The sequence below is a fragment of the Electrona antarctica genome (genome assembly GCF_951216825.1).
Source record: "Electrona antarctica genome assembly, chromosome: 22".
NCBI classification, from domain to species: domain Eukaryota; kingdom Metazoa; phylum Chordata; class Actinopteri; order Myctophiformes; family Myctophidae; genus Electrona; species Electrona antarctica.
The window spans coordinates 23,082,170-23,105,531 of NC_136805.1; the positions used below are offsets into that span (position 1 = coordinate 23,082,170).

At 40.7% G+C, this 23,362-nt stretch overlaps 3 protein-coding genes across 5 annotated transcripts; 1 reads left to right on the plus strand and 2 right to left on the minus strand.

The window, feature by feature from the left end:
• Nucleotides 1–1,606: 1,606 nt before the first annotated feature.
• Nucleotides 1,607–8,129, minus strand: pms2 (PMS1 homolog 2, mismatch repair system component). The gene is made up of 15 exons (XM_079492052.1): nucleotides 7,873–8,129; nucleotides 7,549–7,688; nucleotides 7,207–7,293; nucleotides 6,858–6,960; nucleotides 6,417–6,600; nucleotides 6,026–6,193; nucleotides 5,669–5,766; nucleotides 5,406–5,505; nucleotides 5,219–5,303; nucleotides 4,336–4,488; nucleotides 3,296–4,187; nucleotides 2,891–3,058; nucleotides 2,670–2,770; nucleotides 2,116–2,285; nucleotides 1,607–1,871 (listed from the first exon to the last, which is right to left on the minus strand). Exons 1-15 carry the CDS (start codon nucleotides 7,887–7,889, stop codon nucleotides 1,728–1,730), a joined length of 2,610 nt encoding a protein of 869 aa, XP_079348178.1. The 5' UTR covers nucleotides 7,890–8,129; the 3' UTR covers nucleotides 1,607–1,727.
• A 640-nt stretch (nucleotides 8,130–8,769) lies between these two features.
• On the plus strand, nucleotides 8,770–22,863 carry eif2ak1 (eukaryotic translation initiation factor 2-alpha kinase 1). 3 transcript variants are annotated; one of them, XM_079493443.1, is made up of 15 exons: nucleotides 8,770–9,182; nucleotides 11,016–11,189; nucleotides 11,372–11,508; nucleotides 12,424–12,467; nucleotides 12,591–12,702; nucleotides 13,498–13,578; nucleotides 13,673–13,766; nucleotides 13,873–13,921; nucleotides 14,178–14,556; nucleotides 15,134–15,242; nucleotides 17,148–17,254; nucleotides 20,813–20,927; nucleotides 21,107–21,186; nucleotides 21,339–21,572; nucleotides 22,294–22,863. In XM_079493443.1, the coding sequence occupies exons 1-15, from the start codon at nucleotides 9,014–9,016 to the stop codon at nucleotides 22,417–22,419; spliced, it is 2,010 nt and encodes a 669-aa protein (XP_079349569.1). In that variant the 5' UTR covers nucleotides 8,770–9,013; the 3' UTR covers nucleotides 22,420–22,863. The 3 variants fall into 3 exon arrangements, with proteins under 3 accessions (XP_079349569.1, XP_079349570.1, XP_079349571.1); XM_079493444.1 differs by having other exon boundaries at nucleotides 12,424–12,462; nucleotides 12,598–12,702; XM_079493445.1 differs by lacking the exon at nucleotides 8,770–9,182 and adding an exon at nucleotides 10,689–10,800.
• LOC306915812 (ankyrin repeat domain-containing protein 61-like) lies at nucleotides 17,272–20,679 on the minus strand. The gene is made up of 5 exons (XM_079493447.1): nucleotides 19,951–20,679; nucleotides 19,484–19,578; nucleotides 19,097–19,268; nucleotides 18,505–18,705; nucleotides 17,272–18,021 (listed from the first exon to the last, which is right to left on the minus strand). The coding sequence occupies exons 1-5, from the start codon at nucleotides 20,137–20,139 to the stop codon at nucleotides 17,368–17,370; spliced, it is 1,311 nt and encodes a 436-aa protein (XP_079349573.1). The 5' UTR covers nucleotides 20,140–20,679; the 3' UTR covers nucleotides 17,272–17,367.
• Nucleotides 22,864–23,362: the final 499 nt, after the last annotated feature.

A 23,362-nucleotide genomic window follows, 5' to 3' on the forward strand; every position in this document is an offset into this window, starting at 1 on the left:
AGTTTTTCCGACTCCTGTTCATGTTCGACACCTGATTCCAAGACGAAACTGACGGAGCCATCCGACAAGATTTTACTCTCCGTTAACTCGGGTGTAGCGGCTTTATCAACACCCTTTGTTTTCTTCTTTTTATCGCCCTTTGCCATTGAATAAGCTGCTTCTCAGACTCCACCAATTTCCAAACAACCGTCTCCATAGCAACGCTACGGGATCTGTCAAGAGTACAAAAAGGTGTGGCCTCGTACTCTCTGGTCTGAACACGTCAAAATAAGCCTATCTCAAGGTGCTGCCACACGGTCGAAAGAGCTGCGCACGTTCTCGGCTGCGCGCAGTTTAAAGCTTGAGTTTTTAGACAGCTGGTGGATGGAAATTAAGCTCCACCTCCGCTGAATTCTTGCGCGACGGCCAGATTCCCGGAAACGCTCACCTCCGCTCAAGTCTTCCGCGGAGGTGGAGCTTCTTTTCCAACCACCAGCTGTCTAAAAACTCAGAATTTAAGCTGCGCGCAGCTTAAGAAGTGCGCAGTTTAAGAATGTTTTGCGCTATGGTGTGGAGACGGTGTCACAGCCCGCTTTCCACGCCCACTTCCGGTAAATAGTGGTGACTTTAACATGGGCATTTACACGTTTTTTTCTCTGGAGAATCTAAGTACATTTTCTAATGTAAAAATGTGACAGACCAATATTATTATGAAGCAAACAAGATGGTAAATCAGCTCGAACAGATAGAACAAACCTTACCTTGAGAAAACAAAAGTTGTAGACTTCTTAAATTACCTTTGTTAACATGTAGCGTCTATGGAGTGACGTCACGCTATCACCACTAACCCCGAAAGGGGGCGTATTAAGGGGGGCGGGGAAATTCTGTGAGATAGGCTTATTACAACGATGTTCAGGTCGAGGCAAACATAACAGAATGCCCTGAATTTTTTGGTTAACATAATTGTTAAATAGCTTTATATTAATTGCTATATAGGCTATTCGGGTCTTTGTCTCGCCAGCTCTTCCATATCCAAAAAAACATTTATTTTATAATTATTATTTTACAAATTTACAAATGACAGTTGGAATTGGAAAAATACAAGATTATAAATGGGTTCGCTCTCCTGGTTGGATGAAATTAGTGAGTGACCTGAAAATGGGTCGAGAACTTGAGATGGAGCGACCATTGTTACTTACCACAAACACAGCAGAAATTATTACAGTAAATCACAGCAGAAAATTATAGTAACACACACACACACCTGGCCTTCCGATTGTTAGGTTGTGATTACACAGAACTGTAAGTACTGTTCTGATATGGATTTTTTTCAGTCTTTATCAAATCCGATATTGGGGAACAGGAAGACCGGAAGGCCAATGTCAATCTATTTTGTTTCTCTCACACAAAGATTCAGATATCCCTAAAAAAGGCAATTGATTCCACTGTCTGTTCCAGTAGTTTTAGATCTTTTACTGATATGAAGTGCAGTGCTTGAAATGTTCTTTTTTATGCATTCAAGCAAGTAATTGAGAAACCTGATAATTAGCATCTTTAATTCTTTATCAAGAATGTACAAAATGATCTATCTTGAAACAAACAAAAGTGTTTGAAGGGGAAACAAGAAGAAAAATAAAATCTCCTTTAATAGCCACGATTAACCTATAGTACAAAATGTAGATATGAGCTCAATATACAGTAGTATCAGTCAATCCAATATGTAACTTGTGTCAAGACAATCAGTATCCTCAGTCCTGTGAAATCATGTCTAAATTAGCCAGGTGTCTCATGGTGGGTCTTCCATGCGGACAGTTCCACGGCTGTTCAATCTCCCCCATGTGAACTACCAGCTTCTTCATCTCGCTGACACTCAAAGCAGTACCAATCATCACCTGAGGATGCAAATATCAGACAGGACATTAGGAGGTAAACTGGTAAAGGGAGGTTTCATTGTTAGCTTGTAGATCAGCTATTGAAGAGAGAGTGCAGGGGTAAAATCAGTCAAACAAAATATATACAGTATGGTTTTTAATATTGTCTTAATAAGAAACTATTTCCTCTACACATGCCTCTCTTAAAACATAAAATACCTATTTTCTTTTCATTTAGATAAATTCTATGATCAACAGAACTCACCGATTTCCTACAGGACCTGGAGGCAAACATCTGTCTGACGCGAGAAGGGCGACACATGACCCCTGGGCTGTCACTCAACATGAAGATCAGCTCCTCGATGTCCGCTGGGCCAAACGTCCAGTTCTTACTGGTTGGTAAAGACACCAGCTTCACTCTCTGCATCACCTGGGCTGCAAACACAATCGGTAATGTTTCAACTGTCCATTGGAATCATATCTTATCAGAAACATGTAATTTCTAACCTGATGCTTTTAGGGAATATACGTAGTTGCTTTGTGGCGGAAACCTTTTCAGGAAAAAAATAATGTTTTGCATTGTGAGCATGTAGATCGCCTTTTTTTGGTGCCTTTGCACAACATTGTGCAAATGACAATGTATATTTTGGGCATTCATTTATATTTAAAACATTAACATAAAAAGATGAAATATGGAGATACAATGTTTCTGTCTGTCAGCGATATGCTGTCACAAGGAAAACAATAACGAGTAACAGTAACTAGTGTCATATAACAAAGTACTTTGTACTACTTTCACCCTTGCTAAATTATGCATACCATCCTCATCAATGATGAACTCAAAGCCATTCTTTCTGAAGATCTCAATGTTCTCCATCAGTACATTCTCACTGACTGCAGTAAGGTGAAGATTCTGAGGCCTGAAATGGACCAGGATTCAAAGTGGTAATAACATGGTTTAGTAAAGGAAATGGAATTTCAAACAACCCAATTACTGAAGTGCAAAGATGTGGAATGTCACTCTATAAGCATGCCCTTACGCTATAAGTTTCTGTCCTTGGAGGGCAGTGTGCTGCTGGAGCATCTCAAAGTTGTATTTCTCATCTGTCGCATGTTGGTCGATCATGAAGAGGTCCGAGTTCAACTTTGTGATGATGAAGCCCAGGTTAAACTGACCAATGATGTCCATGTCTTTGAACATGTTCTTACTGTAGAAATGAGAGAAATCTATTTCAGTGATTTGTAGTTCCTTATGAAAAATGTTACTTGCTTGCTTCTCCAGATGTTCTTCTAACCTGTTCTGCATAAGGTAATGTCTTAAAAGAAGTAGTAGCATGAATTTAGTGTTTGTAATTCATAATCAAATGTCTAGTCCAACTAAAGTACCACAGAACAATATTGTAGAAGACACAAGGGAACTTATGGTCAACACATCAATATCCCACCCAATCTCCTTCTTGAGCTCATCCTCTGCACTCTGGTTCTCCCCAGGACTAATCTTGGCCCTGAAGCGTCTGTACTTCAGACCCTTGTCGGCTTTTGCTGTCTGCTGCAGCTTCTTCAACCTCCCCGTCAACTCATGGAAAGAGAAATGGAGTGGCAGTGTCCTCTTCTTTAAATGCATGGGAGTATCCACACAGGAGACAGAAGAATCCTCAGTAGAGTGTGGGTGAGTGGCGGATCTCTCCTCTACAGGCAGATCCTCCTTTCTGGGTCTTTTGGCCCTTGGGTACTGGCTGGAGTCTTCACTGGAAGAACACAGTTCAGTCTCTGCGTCTGGCTGTTCCGGGACATTCTGAGGCATGTCCAGGGATTCCTCAAATGTCTCACATTTGTCGCTAGGTGTGTCAGTTGTCAGGTCTGGAGAGTTGAGCTCTGAACCCGAACAGGGGCTAGTTGGTGATGCTATCATGGAGGAACATTCAGGCAAGGTGTCATCTCTTCCATTGTCTACGTCACTGTGTGGGGTCCTTCCATACCTGAACCCATCTAGTACTGACCTCCCCACTAGGGAAGATTTTGTTACATCTCTGATGGATTTAACAGGGGATTTTAACGTTGAACTGTGGGCGGAAGTCTTTTCTGAACCCTTAAAGAATGACTGCAGCGTCTTCTGCATTGGTCCACTGTTTGTAGCTTTGGAAGCACTTGGCTTGGTTCCATTGCTGGAACCATGATGCATTGAGAAAGCAGCTTTCAGCCCAGCCAGGTTAAGAGATGACTTGGGTCTTTGGAACACCAATTCAGAATCCTCTCCAGGTTCTGAAATGTTCTCATCAGATGGGACCAACTGACATTGTTCAGATTCAGACCTCGTTTCCACAGGTTTGTGGGAATCTAGAGAAAGAAACAAAAAGTGATAATATGAGTGCATTTGTATTAGTGCATTCACCAGTCCCCAACAGTAATCATAACGGAAATGAAAATCAATAGTATTACTATTCATATCCATTAATTAATAATAAGCTTTAACATTTGTTCTTACTGGTCCTGAGGATGGGTATGTGATTGAGGTTGATCTTATTGACTCCAGTCTCATACATGGCGATGAGAGAGGTCTTCAGAGTGGCCAGCAGGAGTTTCTCCTCCTGGAGAAAGATCTGACGCTTGTCTGGAGTGACGTTCACATCGACACAATCTGGAGAAGCACCACCATAGAACTCATTAAATAAAATACAAGAAGCTTAGAATGATGTTTTCTTTCTTTCTTTTTTTTTAAGATGTTTTTTTTGCGGCTTACGCCTTTTATTGGTTTTTGAAGGGACAGACAGTAGGCTGACAGGAAACGGGAGAGAGATGGGGGAAGACATGCAGTAAAGGCCGTGTCGGGCTCGGGAGTCGAACCCCGCGGCACACTGCGACTGGATTACCAGTCGGGTGCCCAGACGGTTATGCCACCGCCTGGGCAGAATGATGTTTTCTGAGTTTATTATCATTGTGTAAATATTTTGTGAAAGCACCAATAGTTAAACCCCACAATATCATGATTTTTGATTCTCTACATACCGACCAGCCCTACTGTAACCTGGTCTAACAAAACTACCGGTACACATTGTAATTTACATATTTATAAAGTTGCCAATTTCACCATTCAAAATGAGAGATTATATCAACCAAGGTGAATTAATACAATTAACGTATAGGCGTATTTACGAAAAACTATGAATGTTTTTTATGATAATTAATGTTTTTTTGTCTTTATTGATAGATTAACAGTAGTTTGACAGGAAAGGGTAAGAGAGATGGGGGGAAGACACACAGCAAAGGTCGTCGGGATCGGGACTCGAACCCGCAACACACTGTCAGGCCTAGTTGCCTGGACCGCTCGGCCGGCCCAGGCCATAAACCTCTTTTTGCTATGGTCTTACCTGAGGCAACTGCTATGTTCAAGGCAACAAACGGATACTGATGTCTGTTATACATGTGATATACTTCATTTACAATTTTGATCGCCTATGAGAGAGAGAGAGAGAGAGAGAGAGAGAAAAAAAACATAAGTTGGGCCCAACATACAGCCTCCAATCGCTTACAATTCGAACACATTTTAATTATTACCTTAGAGGGATCACATGGCCGGTTGTTGATGAAAAAGAATTGTCTGTCTGTGGCACTTCTCCCGACACCATGGTCTCCTTGTGACACAAAGCCAGTGATGCTGCAACACAAGTCATTTATATGTGTAAATACTCTGTCTCTTGATCGTAGATTAAGGAATACAAGTGGTGCATGTCGAAGTGAATAATAGAAGTATAGAAGAATAAAACAATACTTTTAATTTTGCTGCATTGACTGACAATAAAGTAATCTTCTTCACTTACGTAAAGAGATTTTGGGGCAATTCTGTACCATCGAGTCCATAGTCTACCTTAATATTTTCTGCTGGAGGCAGTTGCTGAAAAGGCAGCAGACTCTGTAGCTGTAGAAATAAAGGTTTTAGGTAAGGTAAGTCTTCAGGAAAGGAAAAAAGATGAAATCCTATAGCTGACATATTGTAGTGATGAGCACTTTTGCTCATGCTTGTATTGAGAAGAATGGTACTAAAACTGACATTTTGGGGTATTCGATTTGCCCTGGAGTCTTTCTTTCAAGCTTACATTGAACTCATGTTGCTGTAAGGTATTTTAAGCCATACGTTCACAAAATGCTGCATGTTACAGGCTATGTTATCCTCCAACCTGCTTTGGTCCAAATATGGCACCTATGTTGTCCCTCATGTTCTGGCTGCCACTAGTGCTGAGTACTGGGCTGCGTTTTCCTTGCCCAGTCTGGTTGGAACAGGTAATACGCACTCCAGTGGAAATAATACAGTATGCCTGGAGTATGTGGATCATTTTAGTGTACTCCTGAAAACACAAAAACGTTATCAGTACACACTGTACAAGTTTGTGACATATTAGCTCTACTATACACATAGGATTTACACAATTAAATCTTATAACAAAAACCTCATAGAAGATTCCACATGGGCATTGAAAATCATATATTCATAATCAAATGATCATACTTTCAAATCCCAATGTAGGGATTCCATTCTAGATGTCCCTAAACTGGACAAATCAAACTAACCTTCTTTATGTTGCGTTGGAACTCTTTGTGTCGCACAGGCAGAGTGTAGAAGAGCTGTTGTAGGGTGACGGTGGAGCCCTGCTGTCGAGGGTGGGGACACCTCTGTACCAAGGCACCATTATGGTCAAACACCAGCTTGGTCCCCACCTGAGCTGACTCATGGCATGTCACCACACTCAGGTCACTGGCAAAGAGGGGTTCGTTTTGGGGTGATCAACATTACTTTTTATTCTGCTGCTATACAGTTTAAACTTATATGAATTCACTACATACTGTTACTAGGTGGATATAGAGTCCCCCCCCCCCCCCCAAAGACAGTAATACAGTAATTATGTATACATGAGGCCAGGCTAATCATAAAATTGTGAAACAATTTTTTAGTTTTCACTCATTCATCAACACTATTCATTATAATGTTGGTCTTTAATTTTGTTTGTTTACCTCAGAGCACATAAAGAGCTCAAAGCTTCACCTCTGAAGCCAAACGTTTCCACGTGGATGAGGTCAGAGAAATCCCTGATCTTTGATGTGTGATGCTTCAATGCTGAGAGAAAGAGGGGAGAGAGCACAGCCGGAACAATAAGAATAATGAATGGTTATGGAATGACACAAACACAGACTTAAAAGGACCATAGCGGTGTCAATACATGGCATGCCATTGTATATTTACAGCTTCTGCCATATATCGCATATAAACAAAGACCATTTGTTAATTGTTAATTACTTTAATTTCTTCTTCTTGATACCAGACTGCTGGTATGGTCTTTAACAAGTACAAAATGACACTTACTCAATGCTTCAAAGTTGTCCTCCTCTACTCCCCTGCCATTGTCAGACACTTCCACAAGCTCCGCTCCACAGTCCTTCAAGCGGACATCTGGAACATCAGAATAAGACTTATTGGACAGGTATACATATGTATTGGAATTAGAACTCATCATATTTTTTGAATACACAGAAGATTATACTCAAAGTACACTCAAAGTACACAAAGACATCAAATGCAAGACAGGAAGGAATGACTGAACTCCTAATCTGCCTCAGTATAGCAAATATAATTTATATTATTTCTGTCTAATAAAGTCTCATTATGGAAGCCGATAGACAGAAATTGAAGTGTATGCATACATACCAACATTGGTGGCCCCTGCATCAATGCTGTTCTCTACCAGCTCTTTGACAGCAGTGGACAGGGTCAGCACAACTTGTCCAGAACAGATTTGATGGACTGACTGTCTGTCAATTGCCTTGATGGCTCCAGCTGGCTCTGAACTGTAGAAAGCAAGCATAATGTATAACAGTATAATAGAGTTGCGGCTAGGTCTCAGACAGGAGCTGCTTACACGTCTTGTAATAATACGCAATTTGCGGCTATCTGAGACCCTGGTGTACTTAAATAGTAATTGTATACTGAAATATAGATAATATATATAGTTACTTAGTTTAGGCAACTTACCAAGCAGCATCAGTCATGTTTAATGCAGAGTGACAACGCTTCAGACTGCTAACTTTGTAGTAGCAATGCCTTATCAATATTGCATATTCCCCTCTAGTCTAAGGTGTGGGAAAAGGGCAATAGGTAAGAGTGAACGTTAACTTGCTGTCATTTATTCACCACGTCTCTCAGCATTTAAAATAATTGTATATTTAATCTTTATATATCTCATGTTGTGGCATTGGTGCTGCGCTCGTACAGCCTAAGTTGTGATGTAAACACAACTACACAAGCGGTTCTCTATGGTTCAACGCGCGCTAACAGGAACACCAGGGGGATCAATTTTGCACGGAATATGCGCAGTCGCTTTTTTTGTACACAATGCAATTTGCAAGGTATAATACATTTTAATGTATAAAGTGTATAAGGAATATACTAAACAAATTCAACATTTAAATAAATAAAATTCCCCGGCGTAATACTATTTGTATACATTTAAAAAAATGTTTTACATTTTATAGAAAATGTAAATTAATGTATCTATGGTTCAACTTTGTTTAAAGAATATTAAATCGCCCTGACCTCAGAAACTATGAATAAGAAAATACTGTTTCTTGAAAGAAACTAGACTAGCTAGACATTTCAATGATTTCATCATCTGTCCCCCTGACCTACGCTGGCCAATGCGGAGTAGAGCGTTAGGGATTATCAATAATCAACTACACTGAGAAATCACATGTTGATATATTCCTTTTCCTATTATAGGTAAAATGTAAATTATATATATAATGGACACTGTACCACACGGTGCAAATTATTTATTTTATTACAAGTAAATATATAGTATATACTATATATTCGTTCGATATCCTTTCATGTACATGTTAATATTGTCAGACGGTGCCTCTACGTGTGTGTTGAATCATGGCGGCCGACACTTGAGCCTCTGTACTTATCTGCGCATTGGCCAAACTGTAAGCTGTAGCTGTACTTTTACCGTTATTTATATCACAGAATATCGAATTATAGAAACGGGTGAGGCATGACCAATCCTGGATAAATTGTCGGGTCTGGACCTAGATGTGTACGTATGTATCTCTTGGCGTTAATATTTGTTTAAAAAATAACTCGCTCAACCGGCTAAACCACACAACGTACAGTAATGTACCGCTCCACCACAACATCAACAGCTGCAGCGTTCAGGTCAGAGGAATGTTCTAGTAGTGGTAGTAGTAACAACCTCTTGATTCACCGCAACTTTAAAACAAGACACGAGGCCAGTGTGTTCAATTTGACAAGCGAAGAGGAGGATGAGGAAGTCCAGTTTGACAGTAAGTACAGTACAGTATGTCATGTGTATAAAAGTAGTGTACAGTATAGCTTGTTGCTGTTTGGTGATTGACCCCTAGACTTCAATTCACGTCAACACCGGGTGGGTGGAGTCATTCACAATCTATCACCTTGACAGTAAATAGTAAATACATTCCGAAAATAGCAGATCAACAAGCTCACAAAGCATATGCTGCAAGGCCATGTGAGTGAGCATGTAGATTTGGGACACTGGTGGTGCATACACGGATTTGCATGCAATTAGCAAACCCAGATTTAATTGTTCTCAAGAAATAGACCCTTTAACACATGACAACATAAACATGCATTATGTCGAAGTTGATAGTATGTAACGTTGCCCATGTGTTGCATTAACTTAAATTACCAAGAGTCATCAGCCTGGAGTAGTGTGGTGGTGTTTACCTGCAGAAACACTTGTTTGTTTAATTGGTTGCCCAAAACTTCCTGTCTACCAACAGTGAAAACAGGAGAGGGCAAGGTGTTTCTGTACTAAATACTATGCCTTTTATTACTGTTGCAGTCTTCGTAAATATCAGTACTAACTGCAGGAAATACACTTCCTGTCAGCTACACAAGCTGTTCCCATAGCAAGTAGCAACACAAATCTACTGACTATGTCTATTAATAGTAGACGAGGCCTATCAAGATTTAGATAAGTTATCAAAGGCGAATAGAACACTACTGTCTCTCAAAGCCTGAAAAAAGCAATAGCACTGTAGTTACACTAGTGGTCAGTCTAAAGAATGAATAACTACAGTACTACACTATTGTCTATCTAAGTATCTATTGTATGCTCTGTCACTGAATTACTCTTCATGTGACCACCGCGCTCTGACTTTAGGTGCGTTACCCGTTCAAAACATATCAAATAAATAACGGTAGTGGGTCGCACACACCAAGACTTCAGTTCAAAACATGTATCCACACTGATGAAGGCTGGATAGCCGAAACGTTTGTCCCTGTTCAAAAATTAAATAAATGTTTTGAACTGTGCGACATGCTCTGTCACTGGCAATAATTTAAAGTAACACAAAGCCCTGTATTCTGTCCTAGCTAAAATATCCACATCCTGGTTAACCTTAGTCACAGTGTCACTGATCAGAAAGGTTTTACTTTTAGCTTTACGTTTTTTCTTCTACTGTCAATGGATGAATAAATCCTTGTGTAAACAATGTAGAACATGCACATCCCCACAGTTCTTTAAACAAGGTGCTGGACCCAAGGTGCTCTAAGTCCTTTCCTTGTGTGCCACATTGGCAATAATGATGAAATATGAGAGAGAGAGCACCAATATTAGAGGCTTGAGGAGCTAAAGTAGAAGTAGAACAGCCCCCTTTTCCCATTTCTGGCCCACTGCCCCGTCTGATTTCAGAGAAGGGTAGGTGGAGAGGGCCTGTGTGTGCACTGGCCTAGGCAGATAAGCATTACCACTGAGCACTCCCCCATATGCATAAACAAGATGCTAACATTCACTGCTGTGGATGTGAATTGAAGGATTGTATTCAATATTGCTCTGGGTTCTATTCTATTGCAAAAACAAACAAATGGACCTGTGTCAAAAACACATTGTTGAAATGATAGTAAGAGCTATTGTTAAAGGTAAGTTAGCTGTGTTTCCTAGATTATATAATTTTCATAATCATAACACTTTGTTGATTGTTTTGCTAAAGGGCTGGGTGCTCTAAATTAAAATGTCATGATCAGAATTGTATTTAAAAAAGTAGGAAACAAAAATGAAACAGCACAATACATAATTATCTTTGACTTCACCAACATGTTTGCCTTTCCTGATATTCTCTTATTTGTGCTTTCAGCTACTGACACTGATGACAACTGTGAGGTTATGATGACTGGAAGTGGGAAGCAATACCCTACCATTCAAGAATTTGCTTCAGCGATTCCCAACCAGCTTCTCCTGGGTTCTCTGCTAGAGCACCTGTGTGTTGTCTATGAGAGAGACCCAGCGCGCTCACACATGCTGTTCAAAGGTAACAGCATGGACCGATGGACAGAAATTATCCTTATTCTTATATGTTGTTGTGTTGGTTGGTTGGTTGTCACATTACATACAAAGAGCAGTCTCTTATTTTCTAGTAGCAGTTCCATCCTGTTGTTTTCCTATTTATTTATGTTTTTTTGTGCCCTCACCCCTCTCCTCTCTATTTAACAGCCATTGGCCAACGTTTAGCTGCCATGAACCTCCTCTCCCCTCTGGCCATCAGCGATGAGTTCAGCACCGTCAGACTTCAACACAACAGGGCCTTCACTGAGCTGCTACATGCAGCCAGCTCCTCACTATTGACACAGGTAACTGGAGCCATAACTTATGACACTCATTGACAAAGATATCCTACCATCATAACAGTTTTAGGCTAACCTTTCAAATAACATAACCTTATGAGTTGGATACAATTCCATCAGTTGGACTGAATTGCATCAATTGAATATACTGCTATTATATATTACCAAATGTCCTCATCAACAAAACAAAGCAATTCTTTTCAATGAGATATTCAGGAAGTTATATTGACATTTTCTAGTAATATAGTTTGCACGGGTTTGCACAAAAACGTCTCCTGGAGTAGTAGTAACAGTAGTATGATGGTTGCACTGCTGCAGGCAGTATTAACTTATCATTCAAGTTTTCTCCTTACTGTATTTGGCTAATTTTGGGCGAGTGCTTACTGTATGTAGAAATCTGGCATGGGTGATAGAGGAAAGAGGGCGTTTGGGTGAGATAGAGTGAGTTATCAAATATCAAGTGACCGCCTCCCATCATCACAGATGTTTCATTGATGCCATTGCGTCTAGAATAGTCAACACTGGCAGTAAAAGGTTTGTCGTCCAATCGCTAATGTTCATCCCCACACACTGTGTTCTCAGTGCTCACCTGCACTTCTGCCTAATTTATACTTTATTGCATGATGGTAAAATCTTCTGTAAACATGAGCTAGAAATGCTTTTAGTGTTGTTATCCTTTTAGCATTGCATTAGGTTTTGTAACTGTACTCAGTGTACTGTTTCCCAATCCCAAATGTGGTGATAAAGTATTCAATCAAATAAACAATGGTGACACTATTTTTATTCCAAATCAATCAATGGTTTGCCTATTGTTATTCCAATTTATTTTGCTTTCCCTGGTGATCATATGCTGTCAGAAGTTCTCAGAACTTACTTCTGTAGTATAGATGCAATGCTCATCTTACTCTCATTGTCTCTTAGGATCCACAGCTTTTTGGCACAGACACTCAGGAGCTTACTGTTCGGTAAGTAGCATTATTTGTTTCTTTTCTTTTTTTACTGATTGATCTAGCTGTATGGCAAGAAAGATACCACTACCATGTCTATGAGATACCAGGTCTATGAGACATTTTTTTCTATTTCCACAGACCCAAGGAGGGACCCAAGGAGGGACTATTCGAAGCACAGATATCACGATATCTCAATGAGTTTGAAGAGATATGTAGACTTGGGAAAGGAGCCTATGGCAAGGTTTTTAAGGTAGTTCAGCACAAGATTCTGCCACTGGGCTAATTAGATCACACCTGCTTACTCATGCGAGAAATTGAATTTGGACATTCAGGCAATACCACTTGTCAACCAAGATAAAAATAAGACCTTTATTGATCCCACGGGGGAAATTCAGTTGCAAAAGGCAGCGCTGCACAGCAGTTAAGATACAGTTACAGCCTATGGCAAGATAAGTATTGTAGATGGGACCAACAGTGGTCCTACCCGATCACAGGAGGATCTCAATATCAGAGCAGGGAGACCAAATTCAGCCACTGCAGTGCACATGGATTAAAGTTCTTAGTCGCCACGACTGATTTCAATCATTTGGATTCCATAGAAGCCAGTGTGTCTTCTGTGAAAGCATGCTGCGCACCGGAAATAGCAGATCTACAAGCTCACAACAAATTGCAGCGCGAGTGAGCAACGTGTTGTGAGCTTAGATTGGCTATTTTCGGTTTGTTATTTTAAGATGAAAGAATAAGTGATCAAATTAGCAATAGAATACATCTTCCAGAAATGTCTCAGAAATGTCAGCTGGTCGGCCTAAAACGTCATTACATTTTCAGTCTTGAGATTATATTTAGCTTTATTCCATGCACTGCAGTTGTGCTAGTTATTGTATTAACATGTTATACTACATAATATTTTATTGACCCAAAAAAAAAGGTATGGATTGCAGCTAACTCTGGCAAGAGTTGTGCGCGCCAACTCCTTCATTTTGTATCCAACACTAAAATGACATTTATTTTTTTACATTTTACTACTGTCTGTTTATTTTTCTAGGTTACAAATAAGCTGGATGGCCAGAATTATGCTGTGAAGAAAATTCTCATTAAGAGTGTGTCCAGGCAGGACTGCATGAAGGTGAGATACTTGCTAAATTAATGTGGATGTGAGTGTCAGGTAATGCTTAGAATGCAAACGTCTACAGTGAATAATATCTCTATCTTGACTGCAGGTCCTCAGGGAGGTTAAGGTATTGTCCAGTTTACAGCACGTGAATGTGGTAGGCTATCACACCGCCTGGATGGAGCATGTTCAGCCGGCACTATGTGAGTTGCATCCTGCTTCCGTTTATACATTTCTTGTAGAAATGTGTGATGATATGGTGCACTAAATTAAAAATAAGTTTTAATTTGTGAACTGTTTCTGTTTCAGCCTCTCAGCCTGTCCTGCCATCACTGAAATCACCTGCAACGCAAGAAGGGTAAGATGACAATAATAATAATAACAACAACAATTCTTCTTATTAATATTGTAATAATAATAATTCAAGGGCAGCAGCTAGGAGTTAAGAGTCTTGCTCAGGGACACTTTGACATGTACGTCTGGGCCAGGACATGAACTGGGGACCTTCTGATTCCTAGAGCCCTTCTCACCACTCAGCTACGGCCGGCCTGTACCTAAGTTTAAGTTTAAATAACGTTTGTGTGTGTGACTTGATGTTCATCTTATCTTCATAGAACTGATGAAAGCCATGACAGCAGTGGCTCTGGTTCCTCGATAGTCTTCCAAAACTCCAGTCACTGTGAGCCGGACTCAGCTATAGCCGGCAATGGAACTCCAACCGAAACAGAAATAGTTTCAAACCCGGATCAGGGGAAGGTGCTGTATCCCAAAACGAGGCGGTGCATCCCAGAGCACTTCGTCCCCTGTGTGTTCCTGGGTGAGCGGCAGCATGGACCAGTGACTCCCTCTGCCTGTCCCGCAGTGGTCTGGGATGACTCAGATGAGGAGGAGGACTCCAGCAAGATGAGAGCGGAGCTGAACAACAACTCCTTCATTGGCATGGAGGGTCAGCAATGGCTGGATAAACATGCAGCTAGAGGGTCTTTCAGTGAGGTATGCAATCCACTACACAGTAAAATACTTGGTGGTAATTAACACATAACATATGCTATTGTCCATATGCAAGGTGGTTTATCACTGAAGTACAACAGAATACTAAAATAAATAAATATGAAATATATTGTACTCGCTCTAAACTTTGTTTCTTTTGTGGCAAATGTCTTCTGAATTGAGTGTCAACTAGAGCTAAAATGCTCCCCAAATTGACCAAAACATCTACAAAAGTACAGTAACATAGGTTGCTTTCCTGGACCAACACTGCAGTAAAAGGCAGTCCATTCATGTTATTGGTTGATGTTGTGTTATGTGTGCAGGTACACTACTTAAAGCTACACTATGCATGCAACTTGTTTTTGGTGGTAAGAATTGGTAAGAATTTAAGCTCTTGGCATGGTAGACCCGGGTTTGAATCTCGGATAGGATATAAAGGAGAGTAGAGATTTAAATTGCCATGCATATTATTGGTCGCTGTTGTTGTTTCCATGTGTGCAGGTACTAACTCTATATTGGTTAATATTGTGTTATGTGTGTAGGTATTTAAAATTCCACCCATGTTGTGTCATGTGTTCAGGTCCAGTTCCATCTGATGCTCTACATCCAGATGCAGCTGTGTGAGCACTCACTGAAAGACTGGATCTCACAGAGGAACGCCAAGTGCACAGACGAGCTCGCCTCTAGATGTAATTATTCTGCTGCAACTCAGTAACACATGCAGTCACAGAGCAGGGTCAACTAAATATTTTCTTTACTTAAAAAAATAATAGAATTGGATAATACACATTTGTGTAACAGAAGTGCTGCTGTACTCCAATTACAAAGCACACCTAAGCCATGCTCAATCATCACTTAAATAAAATCACACCCGTGTGAACTGAGTGGTGCAAGGTCATATATAGCCTGATCAGCTGTGGTCTGACGTAATGTCAGTGTCCATAGTAACCATGCTCACCTGTGCACGGACACGTATAGGTACAGGTACACAAACATACAGACAAAGCTGGTTGTATATCACCCTGCCAAATAGAAATATCAACACACACTTCAGATAAGATAATAGATCGGTCCCGGGACAGAAATTCAGATGTCAGAGCAGCAATAGAGTGAAACACAGGAGAGGTAAAAGGAAGATAAGATTCAAGCTCTAAACCAAGATAAGAAAATAAATAAATAAAGATCATCAGATAATAATGAGTTTAGATTCTGGTACTAGATATCTGCCTGAAGAAGGTCCGGAGGGACTGAAACGTTGCCTGTTGTACGGAGCAGATACACAGTGTGTGGGTGTATTTTCATTCCTTTCATTGATGTCCACTGGCCTACGCACCTGTGCATACGCCTGATTTCTAGGTGTGCGAAAGCTTTTTCCTACAGGTACTAGATATCTGCAATAAATGCGGTGTCTTTCTTTCTTTTACAGTGATTATGTCATTGAATCAGTATACATTTTTTCAGCAGATTTTGATTTAGTCTTAGTCGTAGTCTAGTCTTAGTCGACTAAATATCAAAAACCTTAAGCCTTAACCACACCAAAGGGTCACCATGCAACTCCTTGGGTCCAAACGGTTGCAAGGAGTTAACGCTAAAACCGTCTCAACCCTTTGGTGTGGTTTGGGCTATTGAATTCCATGCGTTGAATTTGATTGATTGATTGAAAATTTTATTAACAGTTTGCAGAATTACAGTACATTTCAAGCACAAACTCAATACAAAGGCTGTTAACTGTGAGTGGACGACCCAATTAAGTATTACACTTGTTTACAACAGGATCCACCATGTTCAATTCATCAAAACATTTAGAGACGTACAAATAGACACTTCTATATAGACAAAGAACAGTACAGGAATTCATCATAATGGAGGTAAAAAGGGAAAAGAAACATAAACAGTGAGGGGAAAAGGGGGGGGGGGGGGGGGGGCGGTGGGGGTTTCAGATTTTACGGGGGCCAGTTTCGAATTGCAGCCATCCGTAGGTGCCCTTTGAGAGCGGTTTTGAAGGAGTCAAGGGATTCGCATGTCTTAATGACTGTTGGTAGGGCGTTCCACATTTTGGTGGTCAACAAGGGTCAACGTGGGTCAATGTGCAACAAGACATATCACACCGCAAGGACAACGCTAAAACCGTCCCTTTGGTGTAGTTAGGGCTTTAATCTTAGTCAATAACATGAACACTGCATTGAATATTAATAAACAAATATTATGTACCGTCTATCAACAATAAGTGTGGATAAATACTGTATATAAAGTTTGATCAACAATGAGTATGTCTTTGGTGTGTAAGGACTAGTACTTCACAAAAGTGGAAGGTCCAGGCACCTTGGCTGGTAATCCAGTCTGGCGAAAGCCACAAAAAAACATTTAAACAAAAGTGCTAGTTTTTGTCATGAAATGTTTATCTTCATTTTCAGTTGAATATTGTTAAAAAAATACTGCACAGCTTTTTTTGTTGGTAACCATTGTATAATCGTGATGCTGTGATGATAATGGAACTCATTCCTATCTGCATCACTGCCATGGCAATAACAACAGTATTAAGAACATCCCTGGAGTGTTTAATTGTGGGATTAACCTGTTGTGTTTATTTTCAGGTCCCTATGGAGGTGTGGACCCAGAGCACACTCTCGGCCTTCTGAGGAAAATACTGGAAGGGGTGGAATACATTCACTCCAGGGGGATCATGCATAGAGACTTGAAGGTAACGTGCTTCCGCATGTCGGGTGAATTTAATGTAACCTGGCTGTGAAGCGTCACACATGGTTATATTTACAATACATACATATTGATGTCATCGTCTGTGCACAGTCAACTTCAGGTTGACGCAATGTATTGAGGTCTAGGCAGAGGATTGCCAAAGAAGTTACCGGTATTGAAAGTATTGGCATCCTCTGTCATAAAAGTGATGTGCTTAGTTTCCCAGCAGCTGAAGACAAAGTCATAGACTCTCTTGGGCAGGATTCTTCTCAGCTCCTCACTCTTGCCCCCGCTGTCCATTAGATAGATGTGATTCCTGCATGTGTCTTGGAGGCTCCTGGGCTGCTGAGTCATGCTCAGCAGCTGGTGTCTTTGCTTTGAGAACTGCGGCTGTCTCAGGGCATATGGCAGCCGCCAGTCTCGGTTGTAGAAAGTGAGCGGGGCCGTCAGGCCCAGGAGCTTTGCAAGCAGAGAGCCGTTCCTCACGTTTGCGGTGTGGTCCAGGAACAGATACAGGCAGCTCTCCCCCGCTGCGGTCAGTCTGTTGACATCAGCGCCGTGCCTCAGCAGTAGGTCCACCATCTCCTCGTTGGCCCAGCTGCAGGCCTCCTGCAATGCTGTCCTGCCAGCCTTGTTCACCGCGTCAACCACAGCGCCCTGCTTCACGAGCTCAGAGATGCAGCTCGTGTCGGCATCCAGCGTCCTGGTGCTCCGTGTGGTCGCCGCCATGACAGCTACGTGTAGCGGGGTGTTGCCCGACGATGTCACAACCTTTCAAAACAATCATGGTGTTAATGTAATACAAAGAATGTAATAAGATCTGAAACAGAATTTACAAAAAATTGTTAACCACATGAATCCTTGTGTTCCCTATTCTGGGCATGTGATCAAATGTGATCAATCAGCGAAAATAGCCAAATCTATAAGCTCACAAAGCATTGTCTTGCATTGTGGGTTTGTAGATGGGCTATTTGGGCATAGAGGGTAAAAGCTGGGGGCCTAGTATGGACCCCTAGCCCTTAGCAAATGAGAAAGCAAATCAAAGATGCGCAAGTCACAGTTTAATCCAGATGAGAAAGATAAAGCTGAAATGTAACTACTATGCATTACTGTATGTAAGAGGTGTTTTATCGCGCACACACTATTGCATACACCCTGCAAAGTTACAATTCTGAAGCACTTAATTTTCACACAACTCAATATCCAAACACACTGTAATAAATACAAACAAAGGTTGAAGGATGTGACACTAACCGCGTGAACGTCTGCTTGGAGCCTGATCAGGCTGGTTATAATGTCTCTGCAGAGGGTCCCAGAGGCCATGTGCAGGGCCGTCATCCCAGCGCTGTCCACTGCGTTGATCTCAACACCGTAGCTGGCCAGGATGTGGATGGCGGGCAGAGCTGCATAGTGCACAGCCAGGTGGAGAGCTGTCTCGTGGCGCTGGCTCTTCACCTAAAATAAGATCACATCCGACAGGAAGATTAGACAAAGTACTGACAGAGGTTGATGATGAAACTCACATAGATTTTGACAGAGTTTGCCTTATTTAATCTCTTGGATGCCAGCTTTGGAATAGTGCTATTAAATTCTTAAAAAGATACATTTTAAGGCTGTGTCTGGTGGTCAGATGGTCAGAGACTCTGTCTCATAATAAGAGGAGGGGCTGATCTTCGCTCGCTTCATCCAGTAGAAAAGAGGATCTATCAACAGCTGTGTTGATACTGTAGCCACTGTGTTCTTTTGATGTGTTCCTCAGACCCTGGACAACCCACCTTTTCATGTAGGATGTCAGCTAAAAGCATGTTATGTAGAACTGTACAGTCAGTGACTTTATGAAACTTACCTCCGCATTAACGTCGACCCCATGGTCACAGAGGATGCGGAGGCAGGCCTCAGACCGCAGCTGCATGCTGTTCACAACAGCCTGGAACCTGGAGGATGACTTGGGCAAGGCGTTTTGGATACATGGCCAACTGATAATCGCCAGGTGCAGGGCATTACGTCCGTAATTGTCCCTGTGAATGGTAGAGAGATATGATGGTTGAAACCTATGTAGAAGTATCAGTGAAAAAAGATGCACTCAAACATTTAGCTGGAATAAAGCCAGTGAAATGTGTGTTGCTGTACTACACTTTACAGTCAGAATTAAAAGAAGGTTGTTAAATACTTTAATGGTGCCATGCCACGTGTTAAATACATCTGTGTGAATCCATGTGTGTACTATAGCTACCTCAATTCAGGATCCGCCCCAGCTGACAGGAGGGACTTAATGCTCTTTACTCTTCTGTAACATGCAGCCAAATGAAGGGGAAGGATAGATGGCCCCTGAGGCAATGCAAGGCAAGACAAGACAGGTTGGAAGGTAGTCAAATATTCAGAATATGTGTTTAACAGGAATAGAAAAACTGTTTGTTTGGCTCATGATGAAAATTCTTATTATAATATAATATATAATATAATATAATATATTATTTCAAATGTAAAATAGTTTTCTTAGACCCCACTGCCTCACCAGATAAGAAACATTTCATGAAATATGAACAGTCAGCTTTCATGTATATCTATAGTTTGATGATATCTTGCAACCGATATAGGCTACAGCAGGTACTTTAATCCAGTTGACACTAGTGTCTTTAAGGATGTGAAATACTCTTTTCAATAACAATATTTACAAGAACCAGAACACATTTCCCTTACCGTTTGGATTACTTGAACTGCTCCCCTGCTTTTTATGATAAAATTACTCCCATGCTTTTTTGATATGCTGTCAATGCGTCCAAGATCTTCGTCCATAATTGCTACATAGAAATCATTGTCATAACATTGAATATGAGAGTCTTGGTCCTCGCTGTCGTCCAACATGATACTCATTGCAGATCCTCCCATGTATCCTCTGTATGCTATGCAGACGTTAAGCTGTGGTGTCAAAAGCTGGTCCTTCTGGTTTGAACATAATTTACTGACATGAGTGGCAGTTGCATGCAAGAGGAAATGAAGAAATATACTTCACAGCTCAACCTGTTTTGGGTATTGCGGAACTTTACGACTTTATCATTGGGGTCACTTTGTCAATTTGATGCTCAACTGTGACACAACACTCTTTCTGTTACAGCTGATACATTACTTCCCCTTCCGTTGGGGGCGAATTATGGGAACTGATAGTGATAGTGGTTTTGAGGGGCTGCTTGAGGTAGCTGAATTTAGACAGTAGTAACTGAGTCGTTGCTTTTGAGAAAATATGTAATTACCGGTAGTAGATGTTTACTAACCTGTTTCTGGAGTGCTGGACAATGCCTTAAACATTTCCCAACAAGTTGTACATTATGGAAACAGTTTGTTGTTACCATTCTCCATTTCTCAGAAGTAAAAGTAATCTGAGATGGTTTAAAATCTTAAAATTGTTGTTTTTGTGTAATTAAGTACTTGGAGTATGGAATATTGTGAGCCCACACGTGCATCACCTACACAGCAAATGCAAATAAGGTGCTCCATGTTATGTCTAAATGTATTTCATGTTTATATACTTATATACTGGATTTTGTTTTTGTCATTTTCACAGCCTAGGAACATTTTCCTTCATGGACATGACTTCCATGTTAGGATAGGAGACTTTGGACTGGCCTGCAGGGATATAATAGTAGATGAATCGTTGCCTTCTTCCCTGCATAACACTGGTATGAAAAAGTAGTTGTATCCTATCTTTACTCTACTTGTAAATTGGCTCAGTAAATGCTACTGTGACTTGTGACAGTTGTACCCAAATGTATCTCCTGAAATCACCACTAGATGGTGCCACCCACATTTGTTTCACTGTTCTTTCTGTTCACTGTTCTTGATATTTCTCATTTTCCAGGCTCTTCACACACTACAGGTGTTGGAACATTTGTGTATGCTGCTCCTGAACAACTACAGGGCACCCATTATGATTCCAAAGTAAATATACGAGACACATTTCCTTTTTTTTTAAAATAGCACCATAATTGACAGCAATGTACACTGTAATCTCATCTGTACCGTCTTCCTAAAAGTTATTTCTATTAAACTGTATTGAGTCTGCTTTACAGTGGTTCATGTTGTTCTTCCAGTCAGATATGTACAGCATAGGAGTGGTAGCCCTTGAGCTTTTCCAGCCCTTTGGCACAGAGATGGAACGAGTACGGACCCTCGAGAATCTCAGAGAAGGGAAGATCCCAGATGCCTTCTGTCAGCGATGGCCAGTCCTGGCCAAGCACGTCACAAAGCTCACGAGCAAAGACCCCTGTGTCCGCCCCGATGCCACCCAACTCCTATGCAGTGAACTCTTCAGCAGTAAAGACATGGTATGGATGGATTGGATACCCTTTCTATAATATGGTTTAGTTAGAGTATCTTTCAGTCAATGTGATTGCATAAACTTATTTATGATGACTTTTCAATAAATGCCCTTCTGAATTAATATGTAACATACTCTCCCAAATCTATGCACAAGTAAAAAATATGTGATTTTGTGTAAACACAAAACAATAATAATCATAGGACCTACTTAGTCTAAAATCCCTTCTAGCAGAAAACTGTAAATTGGTCGAACGAGTGCTAAAGGAAAAGCCATGGGGTCACCAAAATTAGTAGCGTTCATCCTAGTTTAGTGCATCAACTTTCATCAACTTTCATGGCAATCTGCTTGTCAATTAGAATTGGAGGTATCTGAGGGTGGCAATAGAGAAAAGGCCAGTGGTTCACACAAATCTGTTGGGCCGCCCTTCAGTGAGCATGCATGCATTCAGCGAGTATCTTAATGTAAAAATGGAATCAACAGCATGGCTCCTATGTGGATCTCGGACTTATGAACTATGACGTACTGTCAGAGCCCCTTTGTAGAATTAAAGTTAAATATTTTATTTATTAAGTATAAACCCTATTTGAAAACAAAATATGTAGAGGTACTTCTGTAGCTTGGTGCTGATTGCGGTCCAGCAGTTTTCCATATTAACACACACAGACCCTCTTCTATGGCTAGACTCCTGCAGAGCCATGTCGTAAAAATGTCTTCTCCTCCTACAGGTTATCCATGGCTTGCAGAGGAGGGTGGAGGAACAGCAGGAAGAGCTCATTCAACTCCGGAGACAGATCAGTGAGCTTCAGACTCAGAGTTCACAAAATAACGTTGAAAACTCTGATAGCACCTGACCATAATGTCAACCACTTGAGAGACTATCAAAACCCTGCATTATTCAACATCTGTTCCTTGTCAGAATCGTATAATAATAATAATCTTTATTTATAGAGCACCTTTCAGACACAAGTGTAGTTCAAAGTGCTTTACATACAGTAAAAAGAAAAAATCACAAATGCAAAAAATAGAACAAGGGTAAAACAAAAGTAATAGCTTCAAATCTGGTCGGTAGAATTCGTTGAAATTAAGAGTAAATTTAAGATAAGGAATCATGAAGGAAACGGAATCAGTTAAAGGCGAGGTCAGCGAGTATCTTAATGTATATAATGACTTGGTGCAAGTTGTTGAATGTGTGTCTGAGTGAGTGTATATGTGTGTGTTATCTATACCTGGAAGGAATGTGGCTGTACAGATTTGTAACTTTAATAACTGTACAATAAAACATATTTATCTGGTTATTTTACCAAACATCCACTTGTGGAATTTATAAAGCTTGTCATATGCCATTTGTGGCTATTTGTAAAGTGTGAATTGAATAGGTTCCAATTTTACAGATAACATTAATTCAAGTGATGTGTAACTTTCACAGAGATGAAAAACACATGGTAAACAAGTTGTCCCTCAAAAGGTTTCTTGAGACAAAAGAATGCTAAGTGTCTTCAACACCTGGCCTAGCCTCAAACGGATTGAGAACAATGCAAGGTACTCAGGCTGAGTGATTGCTCTGAGTCTAGACCGACCGTCTCCTAGCTCACTAACCAAATTAACACATGTAGTGACCAAAATGTATCTAGTCTAATTATTGCAAATATAGCATTATGGCTTATGGACGACTATATTGATGAAATGTGGTTCCATCAGATACGACACAAGCAAATACCAGAGATGAAAACAATTGAGCGGCTGTGGCTCAGGAGGTAGAGCAGGTCGTCCAATGATCCCTGGGTTGGCGGTTCG

Coding starts and splice junctions, on each gene's coding strand:
- pms2 (XM_079492052.1), bottom strand. Junction 4,188..4,335: donor CATACCCATCCTCAGGACCA/GTAAGAACAAAT, acceptor TTCTTTCTCTAG/ATTCCCACAAACCTGTGGAA. Junction 1,872..2,115: donor CCAGGTCCTGTAGGAAATCG/GTGAGTTCTGTT, acceptor TTGCATCCTCAG/GTGATGATTGGTACTGCTTT.
- LOC306915812 (XM_079493447.1), bottom strand. CDS start 20,139: ATGGGAGGATCTGCAATGAGTATCATGTTGGACGACAGCGAGGACCAA. Junction 18,706..19,096: donor GGGTCGACGTTAATGCGGAG/GTAAGTTTCATA, acceptor ATCTTATTTTAG/GTGAAGAGCCAGCGCCACGA. Junction 18,022..18,504: donor TCCAAGCAGACGTTCACGCG/GTTAGTGTCACA, acceptor TTGTTTTGAAAG/GTTGTGACATCGTCGGGCAA.
- eif2ak1 (XM_079493443.1), top strand. CDS start 9,014: ATGTACCGCTCCACCACAACATCAACAGCTGCAGCGTTCAGGTCAGAG. Junction 13,767..13,872: donor GCATGTTCAGCCGGCACTAT/GTGAGTTGCATC, acceptor TTTCTGTTTCAG/CCTCTCAGCCTGTCCTGCCA. Junction 20,928..21,106: donor TTCTTCCCTGCATAACACTG/GTATGAAAAAGT, acceptor CTCATTTTCCAG/GCTCTTCACACACTACAGGT.